This window comes from Manacus vitellinus, unplaced genomic scaffold (genome assembly GCF_001715985.3).
Source record: "Manacus vitellinus isolate BGI_N305 unplaced genomic scaffold, ASM171598v3 scaffold_15_pilon, whole genome shotgun sequence".
Taxonomy (NCBI): Eukaryota; Metazoa; Chordata; class Aves; order Passeriformes; family Pipridae; genus Manacus; species Manacus vitellinus.
In genome coordinates this window covers 1,226,333-1,251,667 of record NW_021939122.1, presented here as the reverse complement: position 1 = coordinate 1,251,667, position 25,335 = coordinate 1,226,333, and the positions used below count along the sequence as shown (strand labels likewise).

Here is a 25,335-nt window from a genome sequence, read left to right as displayed (position 1 = left end):
ATCCACACTTAAGCCATCTCCCAATGCTGAATAGACTTCCAAGTACAGCTAATTCACTACATGCTAACAGAGGCAGCTTTAAGACTTGAAAAATATAGCCAACAAAATCTGTAAAGCAGAGTTGAAAAGTTTTTGCTTCCTTCTGAACGAACCATACTTAAGAAGCAAAACTTAGTACACAAGTTCAATATTCATATAGCATTTAAACATTTAGAAGACTTGCACATAGCAAGAGACTCGTGTGAACCTTGGGGCTGCAAGTGTTTCACAATGAGGTTGGCATGAACTTAAACTACAGTGTAAGTCACTATCAAAATGGCAATCACAAACAAGGCAGCCTTTCAAGTGCCCTCTCGATGTTCACCACTTGCACTTCATCCCTGTTGTTAGCTACAAGTACAGAATGTGCACGTGGTTCAGAGCCAAGGAACATCCTTCTAGGTCATAAGTCTGGGGTTCTAAGATCATAAAAAGGTAAGTAATAGGAATAACATCACAATTCATTTACTAGACACTAGGTGTCATAAATTGTTATCTTCCTACATAAAGCTGGCAAAAAGCCCAATTAAAATGTCATTAAAACTACAGAAATGAATACTGAACAAAGAGATCAGACTTCACAGACCTTGGTCTCTTGAAAGCCAGAAATAAGATATCCTTCACAGCCAGGTTTATCAGAGTAAAATGACCACATTTAACATACTCTGTAGAACTTTGTTTCTGTTAGAAATTTTTAAGGCACCTCACTCAGAAAGTAAAAACTCTGAGGAAATTAGAAAACTAGTTTAAAAAAAAACTTAAGAAGAGACCAAGTAAACATAATGGCAGTGAGAGTGTCAGAATTGCTTGGATTCCATTTCAAAACCAGAAAAAAATCAAAATGTAATCAGTAACCTATACAGTCCATGCTTATCTTTAATCATCAAATATGGGCCCAAAGGGATTCACTTTCTTGGCTAGGGCTTAGCTTACCAAATAGCCTTCTAAAAAATAAACCACATAATCCAGGAGTTTCTGCATTAGAGCTGCACCTACATTCTCAAAAGTCTTTAACACTGAGACTGCACTTTCCCAGGTACAGGTCGAACTCATTTTCCTTTCATTCGTGCCAGACCATGTGGGACCACGACAGTGGACAGCAGAACCCTCTGCCCAACTGCATCCACAGAGATGGATGTGTACCTACCTGTACCTTTAGGGTTTTTATTGTTAAAGTAGTCCTGCAGGAATGGAAATTTCCTGCAACAATGAATGTTGGCCACCAGTAGACTATGGTCAAAAAACCATCTTGAACCAGATCCATATTTGAGGTACTTGTGTTTTGAACAAATTAAAGACCAGTCCAGGCACTCAGACCTCAGATTTCTTCTTTTCTTAAGATAACTGTGTGTGGTCTCAGAGCTTCACTTTAATTTCAATGAACCCTTTGTCCTCTCATTAAGTTAGAAGAGGGAAAAAAACTGTCAAAATGTCTCAAGTTCTCCATCTGATGATTTTCAGCTACTTCACACTACAACCTCTTCTAAGACTGCATTTTCTCCTCACTTAAGCAACTTCAGCTTCCCACTGCACTATCATCCTGATACCAGCCTGACTGAATGCAGAAAAGCCCATTTGAAGTTTCTGAGAAGAGACAGTTTGAGCTACACCAAGTGCCACAACCTAGTCCATGCCTCAGACTAGGTATGATTTTTTTCACGTCTCAACAAATGAGCTATTAGTTTAACATAACCATAAATTTAAATTTAAAATAAATTTAAAAACTGATATCTCACATATCAATAATAAAAGAAATAATAATATGACATTTTACTATCCCACTAAAAGTAAATATAGAGCTGAAAGCCATAACTATCCATCCATTAAGGCACACTGTGCTGTGAAGGATCTCAATGGGAGTACCCATTTTCATATTCTTTCATACATGCAAAAATGGTGTTTTATGGGGTTACAGATATTAGAAGTGGCAATATTTTAGCTTTTGGTCTCCACAGAACAGCAGATGCCACCACACACAAAGTACTACTATGAGAAATGGGGGAGGAGTTATATTAGTCAGGTTTTGGGTGCATAGGTGTGATGAATAGACCAGTTTCTAGAGGCTTGAGATACTTGCAGATCTTCAGTTAAAACATTAGTTTCCATGCTCAGAGCCTTAAGTGGACTTTGGAGTGCTTCTGTCATCTATGATTCACTCAGAAAAGTGCTCAAGATGATTCAGGTGTAAATCTCATCTGCGTATTTTACATACCTCTACAGCTGCAGTGCCTCCTCCACACCATGACCCAAGAATTTCCACACAGTAAGTCTACAAGATAGGTTTTGTAACTGCCATTCACTTTTACTTTTTTTTTTCATGGCACCAGAATTTTATTTTTTAAGTATGTCATCTACCTTTCAATTCTTCGATCACATGCCTAAGTAAGGGTCACAGCTTAAATTTTCATTCACTCTGTCTTTATTTTGTCTAAGTGATACTGGTGGTTGATCACTGAAATAGATGGAAACCTCACATGGAAAAGTCTTGCAGTTAGGTAGCTCTCCAACTTAGCAGTTGCCAGAAAATGTGATATTTAAATCAAAAGGCATACCAGACTTCCCAATTACCTTACTTTGAAGTAACAACAAGTAAGGCATTGACATTCATGATGAACAGAGGAAAGAAGATACTCTGATGCTTGTATTATAGTGTGGGATGGTAGCTGTGCCAAGTTTATCTGCTTCTATTAAAACTCCAACCATCTAGTAAAGCTAAGATAGCTGCAAGTAGGAGCATCAAGGTACTCTGGCATCATACAGGTTTCTCTTCTTTCTGTGATATACTATATTCTTACCTTCTTACCTAAAGCTTGAATAAAACCAAAAAATTTTGTTCATCTTGGAATTTACATAGGACATTTGTATTTAGGAAGCCCCTTCATCAAACACAAACTAAAAAAAATATCCTTCTTGTACTGTTGCCCTTTCAGAAGTTCTAAGTCATTTTAAAAGCTGTGTTTCCAAGAGACACACAATAATTACACAATGTCAGTTGCCATTTTTACCAAGTAAACTTCTGGTTCCTGTGGTGGACTTTGAACTATCCTCATTTTACTACAAATATTTGTTTCTTTTAGTATCCCAGACCCATCTTAAAAAGGGGAACTTTCACAGCAGTCCACTAGCCTTCGAATGCTCTAAAGGAATATAAATGGCAATCTATTTAAGGAACTGTTTTTCTAACACCAGAGAAAAGTATCCTGAGTTTGATTAGAATGCAAAATTCCCATTCAAGTCAGCAAAAGAAGTATTTGGATGATAAACCAAAACTAATAGTGATGTACCACAGTCTTTTCCTATTTACACTGGATAAAAAGAGGGCACTGGACAGTGACCAAGCAAATTCAAAAAAAGGGTTGTTTTTCTAGCAACAAGCTTCCAAGTCCAACTTCCATCCAAGTCTCCCACCCTCTTTACTGCAATTAATCATCCTGAACAACGTGGTACCTACTGGCTTTCCCCCCCCTCTCTGCTCCTCATCTTTTAAGACAAACTCCTTTAATGAGAATATTCCACTAAATGAAGGTTCACAGCTGATATTCTTCACTCCTTTTCTACTGAAGTTTCAATCTCTTCCTTGTGCAGGCAGCAAAAACAAAAGCTGCCAAATTTCTCTGTATATTGCAATTTATCCTTCCATAAATCAGGCCTGTGACTAACATTATTTCTGATGTTGTTGGGTTTACTGAAGCCTGAAGAGTATTTTCAAGCTATTGCTTGTGCCCATTCAGGACTCTGCTTTCCCTTTCCAAGGCTAGAGCATTCTCCACCCTTCCACACAACTGCTACATCCCTCCATTTTGTGGGATGTAGGATATGCACATCTTTGCCTGCTGCTAAAGTGTAATCCCTGGATCTCAGTTTTTTTGCCGGCAGGTTTTTGTCATTCCCTCTCCTCCTGAACAAAGTTATGCAATACACTCATTTCAGAAGAGCAGACACAAGAGTAAAGAAATGTGATCTTGTGCAATACAGACAAGGAAGAATAGAAGCTGAAGGGGCAGAATTTATGGGATACAAAGAAGATGAAAAATAGATAGAGAGGTGGAGAAGTGAAGAATGTTTTGTAGGCTCTTATGTGGTCTTTTTGCATCTTCATGCTCTCCAAAACTCGACTTTCCAATGAAATGCAGAACTGGCTTATTTTAGGTTCATTCACAACTCTCAGTAATTACGAATGAGCATTTATGTTTGAGATTACTTTAATTTTGAGCTTCTTGCCAAATTTCATTGCGGGTAAACACCTTTGAGTACCTAAAGCCAAATCTGTGTTAAGTATAATATTTCAGGCTCCTCTTTCTTTCCTGGAGCGCTTCCATGTGCTCATACACAACTGCTATGCTCCACTTAACTGATGACTGATGTTTTTCACACCCAAACACATTTTTCCTGAGATATATTGTTGCCCAGCTCTAACTTCCTATTACTATAGAACATACTGAAATTTTAGCAACTGCTGATGCATTACATGTGGATGTTTTAAATATATATTTTACAGTGACCCCAGAATACCAAATTAAGCATGTACTGTTTGCCACTCATTAGCAGGGATTCTCTCAAACTTAAAAAAAAATTAAAAAAAAATATAGCTACTCAAAATCAGAGCTATCTTTCCTAAGTTTATGGGACACATTTTCTTGCTTCAATAAGAATGCTCTTTAAAGGAAAATATATAAACCCAGAACATTATCAGAGCTCATTATGAATCTAAATATATATATATATATATATTCCAGCATCATATAATTCTCCATTACCCCCCAGGATCTGTATGTAGCTAAAAACAAAACAGCATTTCTGGTACTAAAGAATGCCAGCCCCTGTAAGGCATAGAAGTACTTTTGTTAGTGAATTGTTTCAGGTTGGTTTTTTTCCTTCATTAATTATTAATCTCTGTGGAAAACTTCTGTTAGTCCAAGATTCTCTTTAAAACAAAGAGAAGATTTCATCTCTGGAAACAGTCTACTCAGGGGTCAAAAAATCCCTGGTATTCTTTGGTTTTTAAACTCATTAACCTCCTTACAACTGTTATCAGGAGACTTCCAATACTTACATAACTAAACAGCTAACACACTCAAATGATGAAATGTCACCAATGACAATGAATGGCTTCAGACCTGGAGTGCTGGAAAGCTACCAGCTCTGGCCAAGGATCTGCTGAGTTTACGTTGAATTCTTGGACTGGATTCTAAATGCCGGTATTTTGTTTTCAGGCTTTGGCACTGACCCATTTGTATCTCTAACAGTAATAAATTATACAGTTAAGAATTTCATACTGTTTTAAGAACCTCAGCTAACAGTGCCTTCAACATGAACTGAGAGTTCTCAGAACATCATGGAACAAGTGCTTCAGTCCTGATCAGATAAAAATTACTTAAGTAGAAGTTCAGATTTGATTTGACTGAGAATACTTGCTAGATGCATTTTAAAAAAATGTGAGAACACTTCTGAACCTACAGAATATTATTTCTTTTCAGCAAAGAGGAAGATACCTCTATTAAACTCCTTCATTTCCAATTCCTAGGGAAGACCTACAGTCAGTGAGCCCAATATCAGAAGCCTCTGCAGGACTCTTCTACCAAAACCTACATAGAACTGAAATTCAACTCAAGGGCTGTTGGAGAAATTGTTGTAATACTGAGACTTATTTTAAGTCTGCATGATAATAGAACTTCGTAACAAAATGTCAGGAAGATCCCTACTTCCCCCCCACCCTCTGCTCCTCATCTTTTAAGACAAACTCCTTTAATGAAAATATTGAAGAAATAAAAAAATTAAAAGCACTACAATTCTTTAGACAAAGTAGCACATCCATGTATTACTTTGAGAGTGCACCAGGTCTGTGTGACGTTAATTCAAAATAATACAGAGGCAACACACTAAAAGAAGGTATTTGTACAAAGGCACAGAATGGCTTCTCTTTGCAAAAGGAATAGAGCCCTGAGTGAAGAGAGGAAAAAGGTGGGTAACCAAACTGATGTTTGGCTGCACAAATAGTGGGAATTTTAAGTCTTAGATGGTCTAAGTATTCCACGTGCAAACTACTCAAGGAAAGAAGCATTTAGCCACTAAAACAGAAAGAATAAAACTGATATGAAGTGGTAAACAAAAGCAATACAGCAAAGCTTTTTATATGGCATCTCAATGCAATATATCACTGTAGTGTAATTTAGATTAAGGATAAAAGCAAATTAAAAAGAAATACTAAACCTGTGCTAATGAAGTTCTCTGAATGGTTTTGACTGCACATTTGTATAAATGCCATGCCTAGACAACTAGGCTCTTTGGGTTAAAATCTCAAAAGGTATTCAAGAATAAAAGGCACTCCAAAAACCTCATACCAAAAGTTAAGTTTTTCAATAGCACTGCCTATAGGAATTTGCTTAGCCTCAATTTTGTACTAGGAAAATATAAAGTAGAAAACTTCTGGTTTAGACATTATGCAGTCAGTGAGTTCTATATGAACTACTTACACAATGAATGTTTACTTCTCAAGTTCTATAGTAACAGAATTTCTTTCAAACAGTATAATAGTTACACTGTTACAGCACTCAGGTAATCTAAAAAAGCCATCTGGATAAATTAAAAAACAGTTGAGAGCAACAATAAGTGTAATTTCTCACTAAAACTGAACACTTGCAGCTCCAGTTGAAGTCAGACTGCAGACACATTGGCACTCTTAGAAGCCAGAGCTCCTTTAAGCCACAGGGCACTGCTTATCTCTGTTACACTGATCAACCAGTTCCTACCTATAAGCCTTCTTCTAGGTCTAAATCTAATTCTGGTTTGGCTCACTCAGCTGTGTGAAGTACTCATTAGGCTTATAAGGAAGGCAATAGGGGAAGAAAGCAAGACATTTAATTTTCTTGTGCAGGAAAAAAAAACAACAAACAACAAACAAAAACCTGAGGGCATATATCTTCAAAATAAGACTAGTAATTTATATTGTGATTTAGTGTTTTCCAACTCAATTGACCAACACTGTGGAGGAGTAGTAACATCAAACATTCGTCTGCCATATTGCAAAAGCTATTCCATACCTCTCTCTTTGCAGAGCAGAATAGCCTGGGATATCACCAATCTATTTCTCATGTAAACACACAAAACCAGCACCAAACCTTCTCTGCCTCCTGGTAATCAGTTTTAAATTTTGCCACTAACAAGGAACTATGAATTACAGTCAATATAGCAACAGGTCTCCACGTTCTAATGTTTACTTCAGAAAAAAAAAATAATTTTCAAACATGGAATGATAGTCCATATGTAATTTATTGCCATGTACACCAAATCTGTATTGAGAGCACAGATTTCAGACAAGATAAAAGAAAATAGCAGTAAAAAGCTAAGTCAAAAAATGTTGCATTGAAGAATTACGTGAACTCTGTAACACAACAGGCACACTGATAAAAAAACAGTGTAGGAATGGCCTAGAAAGGCATTACTGCACCAAGTACTTTAAAAAAATATTATGCAATATTAAACATTTCCTTTTCACTGTCTTCTCACAGACCAGTTGTGATCTGTACTGCTCTCATCTTGCCACTTTTTTCTTTCATTCCAATGCTGAAAAGCTGTGTTAAATTGCTCAAGGGCTCATCATTCAGTAAGCAAGCCTGTTTCCATGTACTTGTGAGTCTGCTATAATAGCTATTTCCACAAATAAATCACATTAAATTCTTAACAAAACTACAACTATCTGAAGACAGAAGAATTACTAAAATCAATGCAACATATTAAACATCTGACCACAGTTTTTACAGTCATTTAGCTGCTACATCCCTTCCTATTGTCATGTAATCAACTGATTTGAGGGGGTTTGTAGAATTTACCACATATTTACAAATGAGAAACATATCTAATCACCTAATCTTGCATGCTTTCCACAATCTATTAAAGGCAATAAAATTCACATAATACACTCTAATAGAACATCACATGGTAAAAACATCTAACTTTGGTGTAATTGTTCCTAAAATTTTACACAAATATTTATATAGCCATAACTGAGGAATGGAAACATTCTGAGACTACAGCTCAGCAGAGAGCAGCATTGATGTATTGCATAGAATTTTAAGATTAACAAATTAACTTCTAATATGGAAACAACTCCCAAAAACTATAAACACTTGTCAAAATAAGATTCCTGAAGGATAAGTGTGAATCAAGCTATTAACTCCCTTTGGTTTTGACCTTACAAAATGAAAAAAAATATAACACTAAAAACTAAAATATTTATTTCCTGGAAAAAAAAAAAAAGAGAGAGGAAAAAAAAAGACGACTTTCAGTATCATCTTTCCCCTTCCCCTAGTTACTGAAACAGCATTAAATAGTGTTTTCCAAGCACACCAATTTTGGCAAAAGTATATTTTTCTGAAAATTATTCATCAAAAACAGAATTCAATCCTCTCCGCAATGAAAAGATAACCAACACTTATGTAATATTGCAAACTACCTAGAATCTTTCACTTGAGTTGCAAATTCAAGTGAGACAAATGAGAAAAGCTCTTCCAACCTTCATGAGAAATATTCTCATTGAGGTTTGTTGGGATTTTTAAACTAAAAAAAAAAAAAAAGGTGAAACCTAAACAGCATGAAATAAAAGAACAGAGGATGCTTAAAAAGACCTTATAGATGAGGATGGAATTTGACTTAAAGGTAGGTAATAAGATGGATTTATTTTTTTTAAGCTGGATAAAGATCTAGCTACTAAGCTCCTAAGTTCACAAAAAGCTCTATGGCCTACTTTCTCCCCTTGTTTTAAAGTCACGCCAAAAGGCCCAGGCACCTGCCCTGATGAAGCACATTTCCCCAGACACTGCACATTAGCAGTCTTCCCCCAGACACGTGCCCCATAACACAGGCAATGACACAGAAATCATGCCTAACTGGTGCCATAATAAAATTAGACTGTGTGCTAAGGAGCCCTGCCAAACTGCAAACCCCGGCTGGGAACAGACACCGTCCGTTAATCTCCTCATTGCCGTTTCTTTTCTAATCTAATTCACTTCTTCACTGCACTTATACTGTTTACCTTTTCATGCCTCCCAAATCAGGTAATACAATTCAATTTTAACAGTCATTTTTACATTCCTATTCCCAGTGATGTAATCATTACATTGCAAGTATTGCTGAGAACTTAAACAAGGTAATTTTGGCAACAAAAAAGTCTGCATAGAGATTTTGTATTCTTCTTACACAAACAAATTTGGAGGCAAAATTAAGCTGGCACCATACCTTTCACAATTTTTATTTTGCATAACAGCTTTCTGAATTTTAAACAGGTATACATTTTTTCTGAAACTGTAACTTTATTTCATTTGTTTCAAAGAATCTCAAGCCATTTATTTTCAAACAGACCCATATAGGGAATAGTATGTTTCTCACAGGATGGATTAAATGCATTTGTGTTTTATTAATAATGAAGAAAAATACTTAGCTTTTTAGCAATGCAACAGAAGCAAGCATTTCAAACTACCCCCTTAACCCTCTTAAAAACAAGACTACACAAAAAGTAAATAGCCTAACACCAAGATTAGTCTTCTGATAGTGATGTGTCACAGAGAACTTTACATGTTATATGATGCACTATATGTTTACTCTGGCTCAGATTCTTTCACCTGTTCTCCCCTGGCATTGCTAGCACTACCAGATGGATCCATTTTAGATTTAATTAATTTACCCCGTCTCCTAGGATTTCGAAGAAGTAAAGCACAGACAAGAGCCCTGGTTCTTGCCTTTCTTGGAAACAGAAAAAGAATCTAGACACAGAGAGATTTTCCTTTTAAGAACAGAATAAAACATTCACAAATAAATATCTCAGGAGAACACGTGCTGTTCAAAGAAGCTAAAAATAGTAAAATCAACAAGCATATGTTTAACTGGGAACCTTCCTAGATCCTAAAAGTAACATTATTCTTTAAATCCAGTTGTGGATATGAGAACTCAAAAACTGTGGGTGTTTTTTTTGTTGCTGTCATTTTGGTTTTTTTTAATGGCAATTAAGCAAGCATATTCCAAGTGTCTGCATATAAAGTGAATACCATACACTGCATATTGAACTAGACAGATTCCCTCCTTCTTGTCATCAGCCTTCATTCCCTCCACCATGTTATTCTTCTCTTCTTAAAAATTCCTCAACACACTACAGCTAAAATTTCAGACCACCTAAAATATTTTTATTATTCCTCTTAGTCTCTGCTTACGTAAAAAATAAATCTTCACGAGAACTTTGCATGGCACAGCAAGTTGTAACCACTTGTAGCTCTAGAAAAACAGTAACTGCTCTAAAGGACTCACAAAATGTATTCCCATCATTAATTTAAAAAAAATTGGGTGAGTGGATGCACATTAATTAAATCATCTGCTTATCTTGATCACTGAGTTGCTTTATATGGATTGGGGTAAATCAGTTCTTTGACAGTCCTCCTCTCCTGGCTTTCTCCTTATTGTCTGCTTTCACATCATAAGATGCATGAGGCACTGGATCACCCCTTTGTCAAAGCTGGTAGTAGGATCTAGCATAACTGAGCCAGCAAAGTCATGTGGCCTCAGAATACTACAGTAGAAAAATAGTTCAGATGGATCTTTTAAGTTGCTAAGTCCAATTTTGAATAAACAATGCTCCTTATATAGAATGGAACATTTTAAAGCAATATCCTAGAGCTCTAGTAATGAATTTTCCCACTTGCAGATAATGTTACAAAAACCACAGACCATTCAGCCCTGTAAATGGAACTTAAATGATCCAGAAGCACTGAAACACAGTACAGGAACTAATTTTAATTCAAATATATCAATACAAAACACAAACCAGCCTACATCACCTATAAGTGATGCCAACTCCCAACATTCTGTTTCCATAACTGGTACACTGCATCTCTCCTGATACTGAAACATTTCCATGAAGTTTTAGCCCCAAGTGTCACACAACTGAAAAAGAATCTCAGGTTTTCACCTTCAGAAGTCTGGTGAGACACTTAACATTAACTCAAGATTATGTAAGCTAATCAAAAGCCTGAGGCCAGAAGACAAAGAGAAACAACCCATAATTAAATTCTGTAGACCATGATTATTTTTTTAAATACTTTACATAAATGTAGCATTTGCAACCAGACCTGCAATGAATTAAACTACTTTTTATATTTAAAATAATTGATTTTTAAGGGTTTGGGTTTGTTTAAGGAAACAGTGATCTAATACTTTGACTTGATGGTCTTATAAATTACTAGAAAGCAGCCCAAACAAACCCAAATAAGCTGACAGTGTAAAACCAGACATCCAGGAACCAACATCAATATAATACGGGGTGAAGAATCCCCTACTTTCAGTGATATTAATTGCCAAAACACTGCTATGGTCTTGAGACACATACTTTGTTCTGAGATTAGGTGAAGTGTCATTTCTATCAGCTCTCACAGCACCTTCTCATTCCCCTATAACCATTAAGTCCATCCATTTTAAGTCATGGGTATTATATATTTCCTATAGGAGTTATACAATAGCCTACTTTTACATACCATTTAAAATCTAAAGATTATTTTACAAATCAACAAAAACTACACTCTTGTACTCACTGCTGAAAGCAATCCATTCCCAGGACCAAAACTATTTGTCCCAAGGAGAAGACAATTCAAGTTGAGAAATACAGTTATAAAAACAATCTGCACTTAAAACAATTCCTCTGCTTTTTGTTCATGAACATTTTTCACTGAGCTAGGAGAACACAAATACACGAGACACAACCTCAAGAAGACTGTTTATATTGCCAGAAGCTTTTATAGAACTTTTACCCTTAATTTAAGCTACTGTTACCTTCCTCTCCACTTCTAATAATTGTTTTGGAAATAAAACTCAAGTTCTCAGCTACAGGATAAGCAGTCTGGGCACCAAGCTCTATCATCTATTATCTCAGATTAGATCAAACAGGCAGCTTCTTTAAAAAACCTCTCACAAACACATTTTCTTTCCCCTCAGCCAGGACAAGTTAAAATACCTTTATCCATTTTGATTTCATACACTTGCCAAAGTTCCCAGAAGATCAATAAAATAAAAAAATAAAAAAATAAATAAAAAAAAAAGAGATCATTTTGGAATAGTTATACTGAAATTAATCAATAGTTCTGACACAGCCCAACACCTGTGACATTTTAAGGCATTAAGATGTCATCCAGTGCCTCAGCCTTACCATTGTCTTCGCCAACTGGCTGGTTCACCATCCCATCCTCAGCAGCCAGCCTGCCCAAGGAACTTTCCATGGCCAGCAGAGCTGGACCACCAACAGAAAGTCCACAAGCATAAACATAATGCTGAAGTGAGAGTTCCAGCATAATAAAAGAAAGAGCTCTCTGAGAGACCAGTTGTGAGCAGCTGTACAGGCGCTGTACACTCATTAAAAAAGAACAGTAAACCCAGAAGCTTACCAAAAAGCTCATCAGGGCTTTTCCCTAAAAACACAGCTAACTTTACCTTGATGAAGAGCAAAACACAATAAGAGAAAAAAAGCTGCTGCACTTCAGCCTTTATACCCTCACTAATCCAGCCCAGCTGTGGGGACTGAAGCCCCCTGAATAGGTGGAGCAGGTCAGGTGTGCTCCTGGAGCTCATCTTCCTACATAGTTTCACCTGAAAGGAATCCACCTAACGATGCTGGGAAAGCTAGAGTTTACTTTCAAAAGTCATCCAGCTAAATGCTAAAATCAACAAAGCCATATCCACCAAAGGACATAACGAAATTAATATTTAGCATGCAAATAATGAAACAATCTGTCCTTTAAAACTTTTCTGCATTCTACTTTTACCTAGGAAATTATTTTTGCTCAGTAAAAAGGTCTTAAAACACATAGAATGGGTTAGGATCTGGAGCTACAACTACCTGCCAGTCAACGCAGCTCAGGTACCTCACAGCAAGTCTCTTTGGAGACTTTAAACTTTAGATTTATTAGCACTGTCAAACCATCACCTCAGGATAGTAAGCCCAGTCTTAGAAGACTAAATAAAAATACTGCACTGCCTCAAAACATTTAAGTTGCTCTAATGCATTAAATTCGTGTTTAAAAAAGTTTCAAGTGACATAACTTAGGTTCAACAGGCATTAGGTCAAATCAGGTATGATTTACATCACCTGCACTTTATACCAACTCATAAAGTAGATGCAAACACTGCAAAATGTGGCTTAGACACCTTCACAGAAATAATCATGCAACCAGATGCTCTAAATCAAATTTCTATTCCCATATACTCAAGAGCACACAGGAGCAGCACAGTAATGCTGGATGACAGTGTGGAGCTCTATCCATCACCCAGTCACCTCCAACACACACACCCACACTCCTCATATCAACTCACTATGTCATTGACCCTCCTCTCAGCAAGACTCAGCAACGCCCGGGTAGATCACTAATGAAGGATTTTAACAATTAGTAACTCAGCAGGTTTCCTCTTTTACTGCACCTGATGCAAGTCTGGAGTCCCTTCTGCAGTACCCTTAAGCTGTTGCAGGCAGAAACTGTTAGCTATTTCAAAACTGAATATTCTATTTCTTTGTGTGTAAAAATCAAACAGACACGCTTATGAAATTATTGGTTTGCTTTTTTGTTTAAAAAAAAAACAAGCAAACATTTCACCCTAGGGGTTGAACTATTTTTCACTTCTAGAAGTCATGACTATACATTCTCTCATTCAACCACTCTTTAATAAGACAGGAAAGTGCCTAAACACAGTTTCTGTACTCAGTTGTAAGGATACATTTAGTTGTAAGGATACATTTTATTTTTGTACACAGTTGGCATAGGAGCCAATAGATTAAGATCTATTCACTTTAAATCATTACTATTTCTCACTTCAAAGAACATAAATCCAAAGACAAAGAATCGCATGGACAGCCAATAAAGACAAAAGTTTATATACAGCTTTATTAAAGCAACTGCAGCCATAGAAATAACATGTTCTGATTACCCTCCTAATTTCCAAATGGGAGCATGAAAAAATTATTTTAATTTAATTTTTATTACAGTTATTTCTAAGAGCAATCAGCTCAAAATAAATGTTTTTTATTCTGGGGTATGTATCAACCTCTTAGGCAAAAGAAAAAGAAAATTAGAGTATTACGTGTTAGTGCAAGAGACACTATTGCTTTATAGAGCTTTAAAACCATGAGTAACTTTAAAAACACTTGAGTATCTGCTCCTATGTTTATATAAGCCAGGGGTTTAGATAAACCCAACTCAAGACTAGACTATGATGAGTAAGTTCAACATTAAAAAAAAGATATCCAGATTTTAGCCATTATGTCCATTGACAAACATCTAAATAAAGAAAAAGCTTTTCAAGAACAATAATACCTCTTTCTGAAAATGATCTGAAATTGTCTTTGACTGAAATAAATTCAGATTAAGACCTTATTCAGATCTTAAATATAAATTTTGGTGTCTAAATGGCTATTTTGTGCAAGTGACACAGATCCTCCGTATTAACCTAAACAACTGGCATGTCAGTTTTCTTTTAAAATTATAAATAACCTTAAATAACAAACATAATACCACAATCAGGAAAAGCAAATGCTCTTTTTTCTACTCCCAGAATCACAAAGAATCATTCAGGTGGCAACACAAAGATACCAAGGTTTTCCTATAGTACATATCATGTACGTTAACATTAAAATTTTATCACATCATACAGGCAGAGTCAAAGCTCCACGCGCTGGACAGCATTTTCCACTTTAAGTAAATAAATATTTTATTATATCCTAGGGTCACATTCCAGCAAAGAAACCAAAATTATTTTTGCAAATATCAAAATTGTGAAGTTTTTAATGTTGTTTTCTTTTAGGAACAACAGATCTATAATATGAATTCTGCCCTTCTGACTCACAAAAAGACAACACCAGAAGTTACACACATAAGGCAGTGTCAGTGGAGGAAAACCAGCATTTAGTCAGGTAAAATTTTGTATGGTCTTAAACCAAAAACCAGACCAATAAAGGGTGAAAGAAAAGAAGTGCTTTATAGTTCAGGGCCTTAAGTGATATGAAAATAATGCAAACATAAAACCAGTAGTCCCCTGTTTCTGATGCTGAAGGAATCAGAAGCCTTTGGATATAAGTGTACTGGGAATAGAAGAAAACTAATACAAAGTGGAAGAACTTCCCATATAACAAAACCAATGTATCAGAAGTGTATAATCAAAGCATTAAAAATATTTTCTCATGGGGGAAAATGTTTGCACCGCATATAGACAGACCCTGCAGTAGTTTCCCCTAACTAAGCTCTTCTTGTGACTAAAAGGAAAAGGACTAAGGAGGAGCGTGTCTTTCAGCCCTTAAAACCCAAGCAGAGTTTATCAGCTTCTTTATGAAACAATATAATACGATAACCTAGAAAATGTAAGAACATCACACAACTTCTGCCAGTTGATCAGCAAATTCACTTTCAAAAAAGGGAAGTCAAATCATTAGTAGCCAAAGGATTCACCACATCTGAAGGCACCTGAAGTGCTCTACATCAATTATGACCATTATAGGTCACAGAAGCCACAAACTCATTTCAAGTAATTTCTGTCCAGCAGAATATCTGTTCATAATCACAACTAAAAGATACTTACACAAAGAATCATTCTAATACATTTCCCTTTATTTTTGTGATACTAAAGTCACCATTTGAAAATAGCTTTTTTTAAAAAGATATCTGTAATAATGTTTCCCCATAATTAAAACAGGAAATTAATCCAATACCAGCAGTTCTAGAGTTAATCTAATTAATAATATTAATAATAATAATAGCAAATTAAAAGTGAGCTACCCCTTTAGTATAACAAAAAAAGAGCTAAACCATTACATAAAAATGTAAAACATACCATGAAAAATGAATGAAATATAACAAGAAAGGAAATGCCAAAATATTTAGTCAGCATTTGTTTGGACAAAGGGGAACAAAACCATATTATTAATTTATTTCCTGTTATATAAAGAGCAATGAAAAAGCAACTTGTATTTAATAGTTACAGTGACAAGCCACTCAGTTGTTGTGTGATGCTACAGTTGTTGATGAGGTTATGGTGCTCCTCCTAACTCTTCTGGCCTGGTGATGAGATTTGGTGTGATGAGATTTTTTCTCCACTATATGTTAGCTGATCTGATATTTAAATCAGGTAGTGAAGCTCAGGACCTGCAAAGGGATTTCCAGGACTCAGGGCTGCAGCAGCACATGCACCTGTCCTGCAGGTGATCCATGGGGCAAGGGACCTGCACCAGTTCCACTAAATATGCACTTACTGCAGTTCTAAAAAAAGAGCCAATATTTACCATTGCACACCAGCTTGCAGGAGAGATGCCATGATACCACTCAAGTTTTGATTTCCAAGGGGAGCCTGGCAGAAGGTGTGATTCTTGACTGCAATGGAAACACACCTCGTGTGATTTTTAAATATTATGTTTCTAATGTTGATATCTCAGATATAATGGCCACAAGCCAAGTAAATACACCTCACTACAATAAAAGCAAAATGCTTTTAAAAGCTTAAAATGTCAACATAAGAATAATTAAAAAAAAAAAATCTGATTCATCTAGAACACTGTGAACATCTAGGCCTGAGTCCAAAGCCATTGAAGTTAGTAGGACTGCCTCCCTCTGTTTCAACAGACTTTGGATAACACTCTTGTTTCTGTAACTCTCAGACAAACACAAGCAATATATCATCTCAAAGCAAACTAAACTCAACACATTTCAGTGGCAGCACATTCATTTAAACAGAACCATGCATACTATATATGGAAATGAAGTGTTCCTCTCAAAGATGCAAACCTGATGTATTCTCAGGCTATAAATACCATCGGAATTCAAAATGGGCCCTCCCTGACCAATATATCTCTGACAGGCATGGAAGATAGGTATCTTTCTTTTTCATTTTTTCATGCAGCTATACTATTGTTAAAAGTGCTATCTAACTTCTGCTGCATTTCCACCCTCCACTGTCACCCAAGGTGACCTGCGTGCCACGGACAGAGTGCACACACTTACAAACCATGAGGTCTTATTTGGAATTGGCGTATTTGGCTCTGTGTAAAGTTCATATAAACGCCAGCCTGGTCTTGTGATCTAACAGACTTCTGCACTCACTTCCCAGTCAGGCATTGTATTCCTGCAAGGAGCAGCGAGTTGGACTCAGTGATCCTTATGGCTCCCATCCAACTTAAGATATTCTATGATTCTAAGCCTTCAGCCATGTAGCAGCATATGAACGCATTACAGAAATACAGCTTTTTATGAGAGCTGTTTCAAGTGTAGTTCCTTTCCTTCTGTCGCTAAAATCATATGTGGAGGAGAAAAATATTTTTTAACCATTAACACCCACATATAATGTTTCAGCAATCTTGCCCTTAGAAAACCTCCACAAGCTGTATTCACTGTGCCCTTCTTAGACTTCTGACAATTCAATAATTTTCATACATGTAAAGTACATAATTTTATACAGTGTGACTATGTATGTTTAGTAGAACCAAAGGGGTACCCTGTTCCCTAATTTTATCTGGTGTTATTTATGTTTACATCTCCCCAGAGATTTTTGCTGCCCTACAACCTCACGCTACAGAATGCCTTGCTGCTGCTGAACTACAGCCTGAGCCTGCTGAGGAATTATCACCAGCCAATCCTGAAATTCACATAAACTTTTGTCACATGGAGTTGGATTCCACAGAATAGCAGAGCCAATCTTAGAAGGAGCATTGACTACTGCTCTGTATTTTGCCTGCTGACTAGAGATTACTGCTTCTTTTTAGGATTTGTCCGAGGAAGGACACTCAATGACTAAGATTCACAAGCCACTTTCTTGCAACAGTACAGGACACACAAGGACTACCATTACTTTTTTTAATTTTAATCATTAGATCCTGTCCCTGCAGAGATTATACTTAGAACTAGTGCTGTCTAAATTTTCAGTCTTTCTGTCTCAGGGGCTATAAACTGCCCTCATTCTGCATTCGGAAATCCCACCGCAGCAAAACTGGGTACATAGATCATTATTACTTAAAAGCTTTCTGTTTGCTATCATAGGCATTTCTTCTATTGAGCTAAACTGGAAAAAAATGTGAAATCTAATAGTTTCCAACCAGCATTTACAGATTTGCAAACTTGTTAGAGTTGTATATTCTTTTTGAATGCAGATTTTCTCCTTAAATGTATGTGTTGCAAAGCCTTGAAAATAAGTATGACGCTGTATCCAAATAACATTTAGGTAGAGAATGTTTGTTTTACAGCTTAAATCCTTCTCTATACCTTTTCTTTTCTGCACGCATAACCAATTTTAGCATGTCTTTATAAAATGTGAAATCCATTATGAGCTCCAGAGAGCCGAAAGTATCTTCCTTTTCACAGCACGGAAAACAGCAGCGTACACCTCTCCATACTGGTGCCTTTTTTCACTTGTAGAAACAGCATCTGCAAAAAGCTGCAACTACCTTTTCTCTCAGAACTTGACCTCTCCACCATGGCCATCTCTCAACTGGCAACCTGTCCGGGGGGACTCGCGCAGAATAATTGTGCACAGACCACCTGATAGCCATGAGACAGGGACGACTGAGCCAGGCTGTGCATGTGACTAACAAGCAAAATGCATTACAGTCCACTGCTAATCCCTTGAGCCTTCCAGTTGTTCATCATACGCTGCTGCTCGGTACATCTTCAAGAGAGTCAAGGTGAGGTTTCCACGTGCAGATCTAAACGAAGGGATCCCCTGCGTTACGTGTCCACATGTGTCTTCCAATGTACTCTCCTGCTTTTCTCAATATGTCATGCCTCACATTTGTTTATTTATTTGGAGAGGATGTTTATGTGGGTACTCCTTGGAAATCACCAAGTATATACGAGAGCCAGCTTGGTATGACTGCTGCCTCTTTTAAGGAAAACTTTAATTTTTCCATTTACAAATTTTCTCAGGCTTTGGAGTTCTGGGTTAATTTTTTTAACTTTTCAAAGAAGACTTCTGCAAATACTGTATTTCCAGTAAAAACAGAATTTTTCTATGCAAAACAAATGAGAACGTTGCTTGGTTTCTACTGACCAAATCTGTATAATTTATTAGATTTCAAAAATATGTAGACCAATGTCAAAGAAAATTATTATAGCTTGTAAATTCAGGCTAACAACTGCTATCCATAATCATAACATAATTTCATTTTATATGTGTACAAGTCCTGGGTTGTGGGGAAGGAATGCTCTTCAAAACACTGAAAGCATTGCAATAAGGATACACTGTACCTGCTAGAGCCTCGATGACATAAGGTCCATAAGAGGTATCACTCACTGGGGAACCAAGGGGCAGTGATAAAGGGTCTGGTATCACACTCTTCAGAAGGGTACAAATCCCACTTCATTCTGCACTGGCCAGCTCCAGGAGCCCCAAACTTGTGCTCTCGCATTCCACTGCTCGCTCTTCATGCTTTAGAGTTTGTTCAAAGCCAAAATATGGTATCAGATAATGTCAGTAGAAAATGCCCTTCAAGAGCATAGAAAATGCAGAGGGAGATCCATATAATCAAAAGAACTACAGACTGTATAATACACTTCTAGCGTCTATGTCTACTGTGTATGTCACCGTGCATATTTATTTTATTTTTCTGCTACTGCCAGAAACAAGAGCAACTAATGGTATTAGAGACAAGCCCAATGAAGTTCAATCTCACATTCTACTTTTCATACACAAACAGAAATGAGTTGGTCAAGGGATAAAGAAAAAACAACGACAAGACAAGTTCTTTAACAATATCTAGGCATCACTAAAAATGTAGATGTAAACACTGAGGAGAAAAACAGCCTTTGTTAAGTCTTTGCCATTGGACTGTAGCTAATTTTGAAAAATTGCATCTAAAATTATATAACATATTAAATAAAGGAATACAAGAGCTTCAATTGTAATGACTGACATATTACATGAAACACTGACAACGCAGGTCAAGATTTACATTTTTTTTGACAGTTTTTTTAAAATGTCAACTCACAAAGCAAGCATGGAGCACAAAAGTCCTAAAACCTCAGCAATCATTTTTAGTACATGATTAAGAGTAATGTTCTATTCATATACAATTACATAAATTAGATATGGAACTTTAAGGGGAAATGTTGATCATTCTGTTAGCAGTTTGCATATCCTTGACTTACAGTATCTTGACTTTCTTATCTCCAAGAAAAAAATCGTATTGAAATTTCATACCAGAAATTATTAAACTGTTTATATCATGTTTTTAAATTTCAACCTTAAATTGAATGAGTTAAGGAGGGAAAAACAACAAAACAAACCACATCCTAAACACTTCTATGTAGTCATTAAAAAGTGTTACATAATAAAGTCAAGTTGACAATCACTGACAAATCCATGGAATACAATGTTAAGCTCAGAATATAGCAGGGAGAAAAAAATGAAACTTTCTGCAATTCCTTGCAATAACACATGGACATGAGGGTTAGCACAGTAACTCTGAATTATTCACATATATATGTGAATTATTCAATAAGAAGCCACAAAAAGTAGACATGAGAAATATTCCTTTTGGTTCTCTCACTGGGACTGCTTTTTATGTAGCTCATGAGACGATGCTGGATAACAAAACTCCACTGCAACCTGTGGAGCAGCAGAAGAGGCAGCACAGGGAAGGAAAGGTCCTAATATGCAGAAAACTTCTTCAATCCCACAGTAGGAGGAGCTACTTCTTCTAAAATTGCTTTTGCTAGCAGGTCCAACAGAGTCGACATAGCATATGTAAGAATTCACATTTTTCACTGGCAGCCTTTCCCAAGTCACCATGCAGCACAAAGCATGTGCTTGATAAAAGCAAAGTTTAAGACATTTCCAGCTATTACTTCAGTTACCCTTTACACCCTAAATACTAGAAAAGTGTTTTGCAATAGCTAGTTACTTCTTGCATACAGAGAATTCCCTCCAATTCCCCATTTTATCACGTAATGAATGCAGGATCAGCCCTTGAAAGTTCTTCTTCACCAGAGTCTTGGAAACCCTTACAAGTGGAACAAATAGGATCTAAAAAGAGACATATATCTCCCCCTACCTGCAGAGTCCTTTATCCTCCCGCCCCAGGGAATGACGTTCAGAGAACTACTTGAGGTCTCAAAGATGAAATAAACTCAAGTCTTACAACCTGACACAGCAATAGTATGTGAAAGTATTCAGACTGGAAGTGCTGGAACCCCTCGATGATGCCTGTTACTTACCAAACTGACACATTTAGACTAAGAGGTTTTAAAGACAATTGCGATATGCCTTTCTATGCCAGTTAAGAAATCACTGATTGCTTTAACTGTTCTCCCACTAATGAATTATCTGATCAACAACACCCACTAAGACACAACATGAAAGAAGTCTGTGTACAAGTCTGTAACTTTTCATTCTCTCAAGGAAAGAAGCATGAGGTAATAACTTGAAGAATTTTCTTTTTCATCCAGATCCCTGCTAGCCCCTGTAGATTTGTCTCATTCCATGGAGAAGAAAATGCTAAATACTCAAAAAAACCCCAAAGGTAAGTCTTAACTACTCACCCTTTCTTGAAAACTGCCTTTTACTGTTGTAGGAACTGGTATCTTATTATCACAAATTCATTACAGCTGTGTCATCATACCTGGCTGACATCTCTCTAAGAAAGTTCAGGTTTGGTTTGAAATGAAATAAAAATTGCCTATAGAGAAGTAGTACTGCCTGGTAGGATTCCTGATGCTTAAGGTTGACTTAAAAGCTTTTATTGCTTAACTCTAGCAACCACTCCTTCCATACATAGGCCAAGTTCACTGTAATAGTTTAAATTCCAACTGGAATGTGGAGGTTCATATAGGCAATCCAAACTACACAACAAACAAGTACCTTAACTTCTCAGGCTCTAACTTTGTTTCTGGTTTCCCCTAAATGTTGGACCCTTCGTACAGCAGGGTTGTGTGCTGTATCAAGTGCGTTTAGGGGGGAGGGGACAAGAGAAAGGGGGAGACAGCTCACTGTATGTCAAAGCAAGCCAGCAACCTAGCAACCATATATTAAAAGGTGTGTGTGTTTTTGTGGGTGTCTGTGTGCCAGGAATAACTGAAGCAGATATTATTCCGTTTGTAATTCAAAAAATGTGAAAAGGGAAGGGGAGAAACTCCAGCTGCCGGTCTATTTTGGGGTCTGTCAAAATCCACTTTCACAATACAGAGTCTTAACACTTTCTATCCCATTTGTTTTAATCAAAAACTAAAGTGTGGACCTGAGCAAGTCTTAGCTTTGGTTTGAAAAGAGACCCTTCAAAGCAGGAGCCTGAACTTCCTTCACATACCATGCTTTCTTCCAGCTGGGAATATATAAAAATCGAAGAGGCAGTGAGGTTGCCTCAAAGACTTCATACTTAGGTTAAGAGAATACTGATCTAGTGTGTTATGAATGTACTGAATACCTCTAGATAGCCACGTTTAATTTAACAAACAGAAGCATCAAAGATTGTCAGCTAGCTTTAAAAATATTTACTTGAGTGGCAAAATTGAAAAGGTAAATTTCTCAAAGTTTCTCATTCCACAAGGGAACTGAGAATTTAGATCAGCAAAGGCAAACTCCTACCCTGCCATCATATGCGGTCCCGGGGGTGCAGATAAACTTCTGATCCACACCGTACCACTACATCAGCATGTGCCTCACTGAGAGTGAGGGAACACCCGGTGCAACTTTCGTGCCACCAGATGAAAGCAAATGAGTCCCTATGTGGAACAGAATGGGGGGAACAGGGACATGCCTCAGGACTGCACCCAGCACCTCACACCCTCCAGCCACACTCCCCACGGCTCCCAACAGCCCATGGCAACCGTACCACAAGAGCAGACAGCACACTGCCATCCAACGATAGCCCTTCGGCGTCCACTCCAGTGCCACCTCGCCTGGGTGTCCTGGTCTACAAGGCTGGGCTCCTACTACTACTCCTCCCCACCAACAGCACCGCACCAAACCATCACCGGCAGCAGAAGGGGAAAGGGAGGGGGAGTTACCTTGTTTTTGACCCCGCAGTGGCAGCAGACAGTCCACAGGTACTTGAGGGTCCTCCACAGCAGGATGATAAATAGTCCCCCAAAGAAAGTAACCATGGATGAGGCGAGGAAAGCCCACCACATGCGCTGTCCGCGGCTATCGCAGGGCACCTCCATGGTCACCGGGATGATGAGCGCATCCATCTTGGGCACATTGACGGGGGAGGAGGACGAGTCTGTGTTGAGATTGTTGGCGTTGATATTGTTACTCATTCTAATGCCGCCGCCGCGCCCGCTGCCGCCGGGTGGGAGCCGCCGCCGCTGCATTTGCATAGCTAACAGCGAGCCGGGCGCGCAGGGCTTCCGAGAGCTCCTCCGCCGCCAGCGCCCCCAAAAAACCCATCACAGCATATTGCTGCTGCTGCCGCCGCCGCTGCTCAGCGGGAAACGGATAAGGAGAGTAATAAAAAATAAAAAAGCCCCCAATCAAACAACAAACAAAACAAAACAAAAGAAAAAAAAAAAAAGAGCAGGTGAAGAAAAGCGACCGCACAATTCCCGGGTCCCTCTCGGGAGCCGTCAGGCCGGTGAATTCCGAGCGTCCTCGTTGTACGGTGAAAATAATGTTAAAAAAATTAAAAATAATAATCCTCCTAGTCTCCTCCTCAGATTCCCACCCCTTCCTCTCCTCTTCCCCCCTCGGTGCCGGTAGCAGCCTCCTGTGGCTCCTAATTCATCCTCCGCTGGCCCATCTGTGCGTGCGCTGCCGCCGCCTCCTCGCCCATCCTTCGGGAGCTCTCTCCAGGGCCCGGCTGTCGCTCAGGCTGTTGCTCCCACACGCGCAGCGGCGCGCCGGCTCGCCCCTTCCCTCCGGCCGCCCGGGGGAGCCGACGGCCGCTCCTGCAGCGCGGGCCGCCGCTTCCGGGCGATCCACGGCCCGCGGGCGGGGGTGCCGGCCGGCCGGGGGATGCCGCGCTGCCCGCCTGCACGCCGCGGTTGGGGGCGCCGGCTCAGGCGGGCTCCGAGCGCCCCCAATGGGCAGCGCCCCGCCGGCGCTCCCGCCCGCGGCCGCTCGGTCCGCTCCCGGGGCGCGAGGGCGCCGAGGCGACCCGCTCCGGAGGACGGCGAGGAGGGAGCGGTGGAGGGGCTGTGCGTCGCCGGGCGCTTACACAGGTGGCGGCGAGTCGGTGCCCGGCCGCGCCGGCGGAGCTGCCGGTCCAACAAGTACGCCGCCGGCCCCGGCGCGTCCATCGCCGCCGCGCTCTCCGCGCTCTCGCGAGCGCGTGTGGGGGGAGGCAGGCGAGCGGCAGCCCCCGCGCCGGCCGTGCGCGGGGCCGTTCGGAGAGGGTCATGACGCAGCCGGCCAAAACGCACGGCGCGCTCACGGGCCCCAGGCCCCCGCCGGGCCCCGCGCACATCGCTCCGCACTCCACATCATCCGGCATGCCTCCCCGCCGCCGATGGCCGAGCGCGGGGCCCTCGCAGCCCGGCCGGAACGCGGCGCCCTTCGGGACCGGGGCTGCAGCCCGGCGGGGGAAGGGACCAAGGGAGCAGGGGACAGGGGGGCGCGCTCGGGGCCCGCGGGGGAGGTGGACGCCATGACAGCCAGCAGGTGCCCGGGGATGGGCACGGCGGGGAGGAGGCGGGGCCTGGCATGTGGGAAGCCGGTAAGGGAGCGTGAAATAAACATCGGGGAACCGTGGCGTGGGGGTTTTTTTCCGCTAAAAGCATTCGTGGATTATCTTTAATTGACACGGGGAAGTACTGCGAACGCGCTCCGCAAACGCAAACCGTAAATTGCCGCGCATCCCAAGAACATTCCTGAAATTAACCCTTAGAAATATAAATAGCAATTTAAAATTACACGCTTGGGGAGGGAGGGGAGAGGGCAAGCCAGCAAGAAAATCTGACTAGTTTTCTCCTACCTGGAGGGGGGCTGGCATGGAAACGCGGTAAGGGAGCGTGAAATAAACATCGGGGAACCGTGGCGTGGGGTTTTTTTCCGCTAAAAGCATTCGTGGATTATCTTTAATTGACACGGGGAAGTACTGCGAACGCGCTCCGCAAACGCAAACCGTAAATTGCCGCGCATCCCAAGAACATTCCTGAAATTAACCCTTAGAAATATAAATAGCAATTTAAAATTACACGCTTGGGGAGGGAGGGGAGAGGGCAAGCCAGCAAGAAAATCTGACTAGTTTTCTCCTACCTTTTTTTCGGATTCACGTTGAAAAGCAGAGGAATTTATATGTCTGTAGATGTATTTATTTATATATAAATCAAAATCTCCATTTGGCACATGGTCTGCTCACTG

General features: G+C 39.3%; 1 protein-coding gene across 19 annotated transcripts in view; it reads right to left on the bottom strand.

Annotated features, from left to right (window-relative positions):
• KCNMA1 (potassium calcium-activated channel subfamily M alpha 1) overlaps positions 1–23,664 on the bottom strand; it is a 458,566-nt gene extending 434,902 nt beyond the window's left edge. For 14 of the 19 annotated variants that reach the window (XM_029958460.1, XM_029958461.1, XM_029958463.1 and 11 more), the window contains exon 1: positions 23,043–23,374. In XM_029958460.1, the coding sequence (XP_029814320.1) occupies positions 23,043–23,354 (312 nt within the window). In that variant the 5' untranslated portion in view covers positions 23,355–23,374. Of the gene's footprint in view, positions 1–23,042 lie in introns of all 19 variants that reach the window. The other 5 variants (XM_018068974.2, XM_018068976.2, XM_018068980.2 and 2 more) reach the window with 1 other exon arrangement.
• Between the last annotated feature and the right edge of the window lie 1,671 nt (positions 23,665–25,335).